The sequence below is a fragment of the Gopherus evgoodei genome, chromosome 4 (genome assembly GCF_007399415.2).
Source record: "Gopherus evgoodei ecotype Sinaloan lineage chromosome 4, rGopEvg1_v1.p, whole genome shotgun sequence".
Classification (NCBI taxonomy): domain Eukaryota; kingdom Metazoa; phylum Chordata; order Testudines; family Testudinidae; genus Gopherus; species Gopherus evgoodei.
In genome coordinates this window covers 64,802,484-64,815,553 of record NC_044325.1, presented here as the reverse complement: position 1 = coordinate 64,815,553, position 13,070 = coordinate 64,802,484, and the positions used below count along the sequence as shown (strand labels likewise).

The following is a 13,070-nucleotide window of genomic DNA, read 5'->3' as shown; positions in this document are numbered from 1 at the left end:
TAAACAAAGACTGTGAATGGCTTGCCAGTTACAGAACCAGTTTCTCCTCCCTTGGTTTTCACACCTCAACTGCTAGAACAGGGCCTCATCCTCCCTGATTGAACTACCTCATTATCTCTAGCTTGCCTGCATATATATACCTGCCCCTGGAAATTTCCACTACATGCATCTGACGAAGTGGATATTCACCCACGAAAGCTCATGCTCCAAAATGTCTGTTAGTCTATAAGGTGCCACAGGACTCTTTGCTACTTTTAAAGTTTCACACTGAGTAAGGAAAATAAAAATAATATTCAGTTTTTAATTTTTGTACCTATATTATCCTTTTCTTTTTATATATTATATATGTGTTGTGTGTAACTCCCTAATGATCAATTTAATACAGCTTTTAATCTACTGGATATGCAGAACAACAGTTGTTGTGACACAAAGTGGGCCATGGAGTTTTTATAGCATGCTGGGGGTGGGGCTCAGAAAGAAAAAGACTGGGAATCCCCATCTTAGAGGGCAGAGCAGAAGTGTTAGATTTCAAGTTCAACTTCTGTCTGGCTCACGCACTTTCTGCAAGCACAAACGGTCATTTTTGTGTCTGTGGGAGACTGAAAATGGAATCGTCTCATGAGATCGGAAAAAGGTTTTAGTTAGGTTTTTATAAGAAGGATTGATCATTCTCAGGCCCCCCTGGACCTATGTTTTCCAGCTGGAACTGGGATCAGATGTGCCAGAGCATTGAAGGATCCTGTCTCGCCAGTATTCCCAGCTCAGACAGAAGTAGGAAGTACCAGCAATCATAAAGCAGAAAATCATCTTTTTACAGAAATCATATGAAAGCCTGTACTGATGTACTTCAGGATTAGCTGTGGATAAGAAGTCAAACTTGTAGATGCTTATCTGAGCCAAACCTTCTGAGTTTGGCCATTACTAGTAATAGGCTCTTTCCACCGTCAAGCTGCCGATTTGGCCTACCCACTTAGCTGTGCTTCTTCTGGTGTTCATGCCTCAGGTCAAGAAAGGGGGGATGAGCCAGAGAGTCTGCATAGATGGAAAGGGGAGCCTAGATGGAAGTGAGCACCCATCTTTGGAGGAGAAGGGGAAGACATCTTCCTATATTTCACTCTGGAGATGCAGGATTATGAGGAGTGTTGGGAGTAGATAGGACTGAAAACTCCAGACACCATCTCCTTGCACACCAGGATGAGTTGCACCACCCCACAGCCTCAAAAATTCAATGTTGTTTGGGCTGAAGGCACGACATCTATAAAAGAGCGCAGTGTAAATTCATCTGACAAGCAGACAATGCATTCTGAGAGAACTTAGCAGCTGAAAGTTCCCCAGTGGGGATTCAGGACAAATGATCATTTTCAGAAGGGATTGTTTTATCAGTAAGGCTACATTTTAGTCACGGGTATTTTTAGTAAAAGTCATGGACAGGTCATGGGCAGTAAACAAAAATTCACAGCCCATAAGCTGTCCATGACTTGTACTATATTCCCCTGACTACATATTGCGGGGAGAGATGTCTAGGGGGGCGCTGTGAGTGCTGGGGGGGACAGCTCGGGGACACTGCAGCTGCTTGGAGGGGTGGCCTGGGGGATGCTGTAGGTGCTGGGCGGGGGGACTGGCAGCAGCAGGCGACCCGGGACCCAGGGCCGCCCAAAGGATTCAGGGGGCATGGGGTCTTCGGTGGCAGGGGGCAGGGGGCCCCCACTGCCGAATTGCTGCCGAAGACCCAGCACTTGGTGGCAGGTCCCAGGACAGAAGAACCCCCCGCCGTGGTACTTCGGGGCACTTCAGTGGCCGGTCCCAGAGCTGAAGGACACCCTGCTGCCGAATCGCCGCCCAAGACCAGAGCGGAAGACGCTCCGGGGGCCCGGGCCCCGTGGGAGTTTTCCGGGGCCCCCGGAGCAAGTGAAGGACCCTGCTCCATGGCCCCGAAAAACTCTCAATTGCCCCACTTTCCACCCCCTCTGGGTGGCCCTGCTGGGACCCCTGCTGGTCCTGGGCAGAGGGGCAGGGCAAACAGACTCCCTACCCGACTCCTTGCAGCTCCCTGGAAGTGGCGACATGTCCCTCTCTCAGCTTCTAGCTCCACACACTGCCCCCGCCTCAAGCACCAACTCCACAGCTTCCATGGGCCGGGATCCATGGGCAGCCCCTCGGCTAGCCACACTGGCCACTGCAGAAGTCACGGATGTCCTGGAAAGTCATGGAATCTATGACTTCTGTGATCTCCATGGCAAACTTGCAGCCTTATTTATCAGTACATCTTGGGTTAAACACATCTGTGATGTAACACCACCAAATAGAATGACTGAATCACATGGAGTTACACTAGAGATGAATTTGGCCCCTTCTTTTCACACCAGTTAATACTCGTTTGACTGATGTTCATCATTCTTTTCTAACACTGTCTTCCAATTCTAAGACATTGAGCTTCCTTAGGGGAATTCCAGCTAGTGGGCAGTGCTATTTTCCATCCATCTGGAATCTGAAGAACAGAATAAGGGATATGTTTGTTTTAAGCTGTTCGTGTTAGGTAATTACATTGGTTGAACAGTGATTTATGAGTGTTTATGACTCCTGGGACCCTAATGGAATTTGCTTTAACATGCAAATTATGGTTCTTCACCACCATCATCATATTATTTTTTGGAAGAAGGGAACCATGGCAGGTGAAGTTCTTTAATGGGGCTGTGGTTGTCTGGTGGTTAATGTGTCTGTGTCTTTGTTTTGGCCAGTTCCTCACAGCCCCATCCCAGAGGGACACCTTCCTCTTCCGCTCCTCCTAGCTGTGGTTACTGTGATTGTAGTGCTTGGAATGGCTCTGGCTTGTGGCAGCCTGTCCATCGGTAAGGAACGTCTTTGGCTTGTATTAGTATACTCATTCCTGCTCTTGTATTAATCTATATGGAATATACGTGCCCTAAGAGTCAACGGTGTTACCATGACCCTGTCACTGTCCAGTGTTAAACTGTTAAGCAAGGGTTAGAGTTTGGTATATAGAGACCTCGGTTTGCTTCATTCCATGCCAAACAGACTAAGAAATGTATGCTAAAGTTTGGAGATTTAATGGTTAGGATACACGTGAGAGAAAGAGCTAAAATAAGTTATAAAGCAGTTTGAAATTGAATGATTATGTAAAACAGACTGGACCAAAATCTATTAAAAGTGCCTTTTAAAAGAAATAGAGTCTCTTATTTCACTAGACAACCCTTCTTGATGGGGAGGAAAGGGTTAGTTCTGTTGCTGTTCTGAGATGGGAAGGGTGGCGGCCTGTCTTGCTTTTGACAAATAGATGGACCCAAGGAGGAGAAGAGATAGGATAATAAAGGTGGGAGAAATACAGCTTTTGCTGATGCTGCCAGGATTCTGGGTGACAGGTCAGTCCCAGGCAGATGCTCTATATTGGTGGGTTGGCCAAAACAACATTTGCCCTGGGCTCAAGCTTCTCTTCTGGTCTGGGACATCATCAAGCTGGGCTGGTCCCCTCTCCTTCACCAGTCTCTTTCAGGCAGGACAGAGCTGGTTGGACTATCTTGTCTCATTGTACTGATACTGCGTGGTACAGTTGACCTCAGGATCAAATGGAAAGCCAAGAGAGAAGGAGAGAGACAGGACAGGAGGAAAAATAGCAGGGCAAAAAGGAATACACAAGGGAAAGGGAGACAAAGCAGGATCTCACGTGTCTCCAGTTGGAGTCTCCGTTGGTGCAGCAATGATGGCCAAGTGTCCACTGACATGCTGACCTCTGGGTTTTACGATGATGCAATGACTTTTGGGGTCCACAGGAGAAGAGCAAAGTCCCTGGAGTGGAGCGGAGGCCTGTCAGCCTTCCCCCTCCACCGGGAATTGCTCAGTTGACCCGCCTGTCCTGAACCCCAAAAGTTTCTTTGTAAAGGCCTTGAAAGTGGGGTGCTGAGCAGAATAATCCATTTTCTCATTACTGTTGCAACACTGCTCAAACCCACGGTCCCCAACCTGGCTTTTACCAGCCTCTGAGTTGGCCCCACTGGAAGAAGGGAGCCCACCTTAAGGCTATATTCTACTAACCATGGGACTGATGGGGAATTGAGAGGGGCTCCAGCCAGGAGACTGGTGACTACCAGCCAAAGCCAGAGGAAGACTAGTCTGCCTGCGGACCACATTATTAATGCTGCTGCTAATAATTGGGACCAGACTGTGTTCTACCCTTGCGTAAGTCAAGTCATGGGAAGCCAGCAAGAAACATCACCGTTTGCCTGGCCCATGTAAAAGCTGGACACAATGGTAGCCACATGAGTAGAGACTGCTCTGGCCTTGCCCTTCTGGGGAGAAAACCACTTAGAAAGACCACCAGATCATTAAGCTGGCCCTCCTTTAGCAGCCACTAATCCATAGACTGTTGTCATTACCACTGGTTAAAGATAGAACTCATTTAAAGGCATGGCATAGTCTCAGTCTGATTGGCCACTTGCTTTGTTGTCTTGGTTGAGTTACAGCAAGTCCTCTTGCTTCTTGGTTCAGGGGAGGTTGCTCCAGAGAAAGGGAGATGGAGCCCAGACCTACATATGGCCAATACTCCATGCTTGTGTATCCCATTCAAGATGCTGGGGATTTAAGAATATTACTTGGATTCATAACTGCTGACTTGGTCTCTTTGTGTTGTTGATTGTTCTGTGCTGTTGGCATTGTTTCCTCTGCTCTACCCACATGTTGACTTTTCACCCTCTATTCTTTTGTGGTGTGCTTCCACAGTTTATCACCGTAAAAAGCAGCAGCTGGAAGGAGCCAGAGCACGACTGCAGAGCCCAGAATATAAACTGAGCAAAATCCGCACCTCTACCATCATGACAGATTACAACCCTAACTACTGCTTTGCAGGGAAGGCTGCCACACTGAGCGAGCTGAAGGAGATCCCCCGGAAAAACATCTCCCTGCTTCGGTAAGGCTTGCTGCTGGGCCTGCTCCTTCATTCAGGAGAGGAGTTGTAGCCTTTGGTTAAGGTGGCAGGGTCCCATATTTATTTTGTTTGAATGTATAAAATGTGCCATGGAACATGGAGAACAAGAGACTGAGGGCTAGCTGGCTGACTAACCGTGGAAAGCTCACAGTCCAGCATGGTACAGCGTAAATGTGGCTTTCATGACAGCTGCTTATAACAGCTATGCCTCACTTTTATGTTCTTCAAGACACCATTTTGTAAGAATTAGGCCCTGACTTAAGGACATGTTTAACTTAAACTCATGAGTCACATGTCCCATTGACTGATTGGCTTCCAGGTAGAAGCAAGAAGATTCCCTGTACTGTTCCCTCCCTTACACTTTTGGGAAGTCCTGGGTTACTGGGGCTGCCTGGCTCCCAACAAATCTCTTCCAGGTCCAAAGCAACATTTCATTTTCTGCATCAGAACAGAAACTCACATCACAAGGAAAGCCACCCTGGGCTACTCTCATGACCCCTGCAATCCAGCTGATGTCAGTGAAGAGGGCATAGGGAGTACAGGCAAAATTTGACTGCCTACTTTGCCTTCAGATATCAGCCCACAGCCTTCTCTCTCTGATGCCCTGATTCACTGTAACCTTAATATCATTGCTAGTAACTGAAAGCTCGTGCTGGTGCCTAGGTGTAATTCATGGAGTTACATGTAAAAAAGGTGAAAATGCCTGAGAACATAAAAATTGGATGGTAACAGAGTGATATTCTGAATAGAGACCCCTAAACCATGCTTGTAGCTGCTGCCATTGCTTCACACTGACTCAATAGACCGTCTAGGCTTCAGAGTCATGCACCGAGTGACATTCCTCAAATCTTATTATATAGATAAATCTGTCACCAAATCCTAGGGTGCTGGTGCCAGTATAGATTCAGGCGGTTACTTTGTCAGCATGCAATAGACTCCTGTGTTTTCAGTACCACTGAAGGTTCAACATTATAGCACCAGAATGGGTCCAGAGGTGATTCTGGACATTTTGATACTAGGCCATGTCTGGGACTGATTGCTTTGCCCTGGATTTCAGTTTCGAGAACAGGTCCAAAACCTATTCCTCAACTTGACACAGTAATACCTGCTTTTTCTCTTCCCTTCAGGGCCCTAGGGCATGGTGCATTTGGTGAGGTTTATGAGGGGACTGTGGTAGGAATCGCAGGGGATCCTAACCCTCTTCAAGTGGCTATCAAGGTCAGTACTTACAGCTAATGGTCTAATCTTTCCTGTACGGTAGCGAATACTGATGAGAGTAATATTACCATATAAAGGTTCCAAATAGAAATGGATTGTTACAATTATCATATATTGCATGGTTAACAGTGTTACACATGCTGCTAATGTCACACGTGGGAGTTATGAGCTTTCCATTGTTTTGACTTTTAAGCCAGGTAGCAATAGCAGCAGATTGCAAATAAACAGTTATTGTTTGCAGCATGACCTTGTAGTGGCTACACCTGATGCTCTAATGAGGGTGAGAACTGTTGTGTTAATTTCAGTGGAATAACTGGGCCCAATGAGTCAAAGGCCTCTGCACGACAGAACCCGAAGAGAAGAGTGTGTCCCTCAGCCTCTGCTGCCAATACCAGGGAGAGAGCTCCTACTGCATCTAAGAGGAGGCTATATGAATCTTAGTCACCCATCCATATAAAATATATTAGCTACAATTAAAACAAAGTGCTAAATCCTCTGCTAACGTCAATCGATGCAGCTCCACTGAAGTGAGGGAGCTCTGCTATTTGATACCAGCAGAGTTTGAATCGCACTTCCGGTGTTTGCTGAGAGTCTTTCAGTAAAGTAATAGTCATGTAAGTCACCTTTAGGATTCATCTACACTTGGAGCTGGGGATGTGATTCCCAGCTCTAGGAGACATACCTGTGCTAGCTCTCATTAAGCTGGCATGCTAAAATAGAGTGCAGTGCGCCCTATGTAGGTGCCCTCAGATTCTCTAGGTGTATACTCGGGGAGGCTAGTCTGTCTCACAGCTCACACTGCCACAGCTGCACTCTATTCTAGCATGCTAGATTGATGAGAGCTAGCACAGGTATGTCTCCTTGAGATGGGAATCACACCCCCAGCTCCAAATGCAGATGTACCCATAGACACTATTCCAGCAATTCCTGATACTCCAGGCTTTGTGACTGATACTCCAGACACCTCCTTTTTTAGAAAGGCTCCAGAGGCAATTCTGGCAATTATAGGCTGGTAAGCCTGACTTCAGTACCAGGCAAACTGGTTGAAACTATAGGAAAGAACAGAATTATCAGACACCTAGAAGAACATGACTTTTGGGGGAAGAGTCAACACGGCTTTTTTAAAGGGAAACCATGCCTCACCAATCTACTAGAATTCTTTGAGGCAGTCCAACAAACATGTGGTCAAGAGTGATCCAGTGGATATAGTGTACTTGGACTTTTAGAAAGCCTTTGACAAGGTCCTTCACCCAAGGCTCTTAAGAAAAGTAAGCAGTCATGGGCTCAGAGGGAAGATCCTCTCACAGATCAATAACTGGAAAGACAGGAAACAAAGGGTAGGAATAAATGGTCAATTTTTGGAATGGAGAGAGGTAAATAGTAGTGTCCCCAAGGGTTCTGTACTGGGACCAGTGCTCTTCAAGATATTCATAAATGATCTGGAAAAATGGGTAAACTGTGAGGTGACAAAATTTGCAGATGAAACAAAATTACTCAAGACAGTGAAGTCCAAAACAAGATGGTGAAGAGTTACAAAAGGATCTCACAAAACTGGGTGACCGGGCAACAAAATGGCAGATGAAATTCAATGTTGATAAATGCAAAGTAACGCATACTGGAATCCGAACTATCCATATAAAATGATGGGGTCTAAATTATCTGTTACCACTCAAGAAAGAGCTCTTGGAGTCACGGTAGATAGTTCTCTGAAAACATCCGTTCAATGTGCAGCGGTATCAAAAAAGCTAACAGAATGTGAGTTGAGTTGGGGTTAGCACTTGAGTTATAACTCGAGCTAACTGTGTTGTAAAGACTCGGATATGTCTAGGCTGCAATTAAAAACCCATGGCTTGCTAGTGCCAATTGAATCAGGCTAATGGCACTTGGCTGCGGAGCTGTTTAATTGCAGTGTAGATGTCCAGGCTCTGGCTGGAGCCCATGCACTAGGACCCTGTGAGGTGGGAGAGTCCCAGAACTCACACTGCAGCTCGAGCTGAAATGTCTGCACAGCAACTAAACAACCCATCAGTCCCAGCCCAAGTCAGTTTGCATGGGCCAGCTGTGGGTGTCTAACTCCAGGGTAGACATACCCTGAGCGAATGTGAGAACCCAGAACTGAAACTGACTAAACACTGCAAGTGAAACTGTCTATTCTAGCTTCACAGTCCGGAGTGACGTGCAAAAGTAAAAAGAGAGGAAAAAGTGCATTCAGATGCTATTTATTGTTTCCATTTTAATGATCCAGGGCCAGACTGTGGCCAGCTTCTGTGTGAGTGAGCAAGCACTGCTCCCTGTTAGTGCCCTGTCTGCAATCTTCCCAGGTCTTCACATAGCCCCTAGCAAATGAAACTGCTGAGAATCTGCTGTACTTCCTTCTGGAAGATGATATAATGTCCACATGGTAGATGAGAGAGGGAGTGTTATTTAAGGTCATACAGGCTGAGTGCACATAAATCACTTCACAGTGCCCAGATTGCCCATCACACAGAAGCTGGGTTCATCATGGTCTGGCTCTATCATCAGTCCCTTCTTTCACTGAGTTGGTCTTTGACAGAGCAGGTGGATGTAGAATAGAGAGCTTTAAAAAATACATCGAACATACTCCTTTTGTAAATGGTGCACACACCAATGTAGTAAATGGCCCAAGAGATGGTCTATTTCATTTAGTAAAATGCGGCCCCATCCTCCAAAGCCCACACTGCAAATGGCAGTAGCCATGTTCTCCCTCACAGCCTAGCCTGCATTCAGTAGTGAACAGCCAGTCCCCTCAAGTCTGCACACACAGATAGCTGCAGCCATATCATCTCTACAGCGATGCCCACACCGTCCTGCTCAGACCTGCACCTGCAGTTTGTATCTATCTGTCAAGGCCATTAGTACACACTGTTTTAAATCAGTGGCTCTTAACCTTTACTGCAGCCTGCACCCCTTTGGTTCTCAAACTATGTTCTCACACCCCTTAAACCTAGATATATTTTTGTTTGTATATTACAATAACCGTTAAAATGTATAATGTTAATAAATACATCAGTTTGAGGAAACAAAGTAGTTGTACTTACGTGTTTGTGCTTAATTTGTGTTTTCGATGATTTACCTTCTAAAATTATCTGGCACGTCTCGCACCCCCAGAAAGGTCATCTCGCACCCCCCCAGGGGGTGCATGCACCCCAAGTTAAGAACCACTATTTTAAATGAACTAAACAAAAGCACTGCATGTAGTTAAATGCACACACAAGAATATTCTTCACGTAGGTCAGTCGGCTCTTGTTTCTTTCCCACCTCTTGAGTCGTATATGACCCAATAAGTAGGGAATTGGAAGAGGAGAGAGACAGACACTCATATCATAGCTACCACTTAATCGTATTGTGTCTTCACTGGCTTTTTTATACTTCTCTTAAATATCTTTGTTTCTTCTGGGTGCTTCTCCCCTTTCGTTCCCTCTCAACAGACATTGCCAGAAATCTGTTCTGAGCAGGACGAGATGGATTTTCTGATGGAAGCGCTGATAATCAGGTACATTTCTAACCAGAAAATTAACTCACTGACTCAGGAGATTAATAACAGGATGGCGAGACTTTCACATTTAAATCACTGGTTCCAATCCAGCCCTGCTTGATATTAATTACAAATTGCTACAGCCAATGGCTGTTTGGCGGCCTATGAGTTAGTGACAGCTCAGTTTCTAATGGATAATGTGTCCACTTTGTACATGAGACTCTTACTTTCGGCTTTGCTGAAATAACCAGTAATTTCTCCAGTGGTTGTTTGGGAAATAAGCACTAAATTCTTTTAACTGTGTTACATGTATATTGTATCTTTCATCTCAGGAAATCCCAGGGCCCTTGGCCATGTAGGACTCACGTCCTGCAGTCTTTGTGTAAGGAAACTCCCTTTGATTGAATGGAAAGCTGTGTAATATGTGAACTACAGGGTTTGTCCCTATAGCCATGCAACCCTACTGAAATTCAGCCACCAATGGGGTGGAGAGCAGCAGTCAGCTGGCGCACAACATGCTGCATGCCAAGGAGAGAGTTTTCAGCCCAGGATATTGGGGCAAACCCTTCTCTTATTAAAAATGCTATGGGGTGTTTAGGAACAACCCTGGACCTGTCTCTTGCATGGATGGCTGCACAAGGAGATGATGCATGAAGCTTCCCCTTTGTGCCCTTTAAGCAGTAGCCAATCACAACTGTAGCTCCTGTGCTCCCCTAACCACAGAGACTTCTCCCTCCCAATGCCTTCTGCACCACTAGTCGCCCTAAAGGCCCCATGTCTCTGCCCCTCCTCTGCACCAGGCAGCAGAATGGGGCATGCTGAACCCTCAAGGGGTGAATTTGTGAACAGGGAACCAGTGTGTGCCAGGGAGCTCCAGGAGATGTAGTGCAGCTCATCACCTCCCTCAGCGCAGGCCAGTGCTACTCAGGCACAATCTATCTTTTGATGTCTGTGCAGAGTAGATCAGACAATTTATAAGGTTGGATTTCAAAGACCTTCTCATAATGAGCTAGGTGGTGTATAATTTATCTGCCTAGGAAAGCTAGAGAGCTGAGCCATCCCCCTAATTCCAGGCACTCTAGGTATTTCAAACCTGGGGTTTATGCCACTACATCAAGCTCCAAAAGGAAGTTTGAAAAAAGGGAGATGATCTGGAAGAACTCCCCTAATCTCTTTCACAGCATACAGCAGATTTACTGGGGAGGTGGCTGTCACTTACCGTGGCATTGCCCAGATCTTGCCTGGCAAAGCAATCACTGGAAAAATCCAGAAAGAGCCACACCTATTATAATTTCTTGCAAGCTTTTAGAAGGATTGAAATGTCTGAAAGACATTGTGAAATGTATTGCTGGGAGTTACTTATTTTTATGGCTCTGCCCCTTCTTGAGTGTTTGGAATAAAAGCATTCCTGAAGGTGTTTGTATGTGGATGACTTCATCTCACAGCTAGGACATGCTGCTGGGACTCAACTATTGACATCAGTCCATCTCCCGCAGACTGTTGGAGTTCTGATTGGCAAGGCAAGAGGCAGCAGTGCTGATACATGATTTTTAAAAGCAACCCACAAGATCATTTCATAATGTTTTGATTTATTTAGTAGGCTCTACCCTCTCTGTCCCTCCACCCCTGCCAAAGTCCTCAGTTCATATCTAACCCAGGTTGGTAGTGATCAAAAGTCACAACCTTCTGATGATAGTTTGGCAGCATCTGTTAAATGAGTTTATTGTCTCAACCCAGTTCCTTGAGGACAGAAAAAAATTACAAAACCAATTGCTACAACTGGCATGAGCTAACCCTGTTTTTGGCAGACTGGACACTGAACTGAAACCCCCAGCTACACAGAAATTTATTTAACAAACATTGAAAAAAAAACAAATCCCCACGATAACATTTCATTTCAAATAGCTGTAATATTTTGGATTTTAAGATATCATGTTTCCTTTCTCCCATGACCCGTCACTGTTAAATCCATGAATCTTCTCTGCATTAGAGGATCATGGCAGGCGTGGGTGGAGAGAAGGCACTGTTGTATTTGGTAGCTTTTGCCAGTTTTCTCCCACTTTCTGAGGAAGTTCGATTAAGCAAAGCCAAGCAGAATCTCTTTGGGTTCCTTGTAAGCAGAGCTGGGCTGAGGGCACCATGCTTTGATTTAGCTGAGGTCAGGATTTGCTTTGACAGAGTGTTTCACAATCAGGTTGTATTTCATCTGAATCACCAAAGTTCAGGGGGGAGTTGGGTAACAGGTTTTATCCCCTCTCTGATTTTGTCTTCTCCTTTCCATGTTGCTGTGGTGGTTGATTCACAGTAAGTTCAGTCACCAGAACATTGTACGGTGCATTGGCGTGAGCCTTCAAACACTGCCTCGCTTCATTCTGCTGGAGCTCATGGCCGGTGGAGATATGAAGAGCTTCCTTAGGCAGAATCGACCCCGGCTGGTGAGACCATCTTCCCCTTTCCACTTGTGTCTGTTTTCATTATGGCATTTTAATAGGGCTGATTTCTGATTCCCAACTCCTACAAACCTCTGGACATTTTCCACCCTTCCCTTGACTTGAGCAGATGCCAATAATAGAAAATGATACTTGATCACATATTTCAAAGGATCCAGCTTTTTAGCAATCAAGGAGGACACAGAATAAAGGATGTTTTCCTGTCACCTCCCCTGTTCTCTGCCAGGGTCAGCTGGACAACAGCACTTGAGAATGTTCCCTCAGCCTTCATCACATTGCTGTGTCAAGTGAAGAGCTGAAATTACAGCAAGGACCCTTGTTAATGGGAAGATGTTGGAGCAGCTCTTCAGCTGGCATAGATCAACACTGACTTCAGTGGAGCTATGTCAGTTTACACCAGCTGAAGACCTGGCCCTACATGTACCATTAGTGCTGAATGAAATAGCCAATGCAAATAAATAACAACCTGGAATTAGTCCTGGGTTTTCTGTTTGTGGGTTGATCATGAATCAATGCTGATTTCCACAGATGTATTGTTATGGCAAAAGGCTCCAGGAATAATTTGGATGAGCAGCTTTCAACGTATTGGCAGTTCACAAACTGCTAATTTCACCTATTTGTAATTGGTTATTCAGAGTGTATTACTGGTCATGTAACTCACATAATATTGCTTCTGCTCCCTGAGTGGATGGGGTGAAACTTTCTAAATAAGAGAATAAGGCCTACTCTACAACATTTTTTTTTACTGGTGTAGCTATATCAATTAGCTACAACCCATAGTATGGACACAATTATAGCAGTTAAAGGTGTCTTTCAGATATATTAGAGACAAGGTGTCTGCGGTGAATAACTTTTTATTAGACCAACTTCTGTGGTGAGAGAGACAAACTTTCAAGACACACAGAGCTCTTCTCCAGGTCCACTTGAAAGCTTATTTCTCTCACCAACAGAAGTTGGTCCAATAAAA

The 13,070-nt window shown here is 45.3% G+C and overlaps 1 protein-coding gene across 1 annotated transcript in view; it reads left to right on the top strand.

Annotated features, from left to right (window-relative positions):
- The window catches only part of LTK (leukocyte receptor tyrosine kinase), a 163,375-nt gene that overhangs the window by 125,212 nt on the left and 25,093 nt on the right, over nt 1-13,070 (top strand). Inside the window, 5 exon segments of the mRNA XM_030559520.1 lie at nt 2,739-2,849; nt 4,735-4,921; nt 6,067-6,157; nt 9,607-9,671; nt 11,959-12,088. Coding sequence (XP_030415380.1) covers nt 2,739-2,849; nt 4,735-4,921; nt 6,067-6,157; nt 9,607-9,671; nt 11,959-12,088 — 584 coding nt within the window.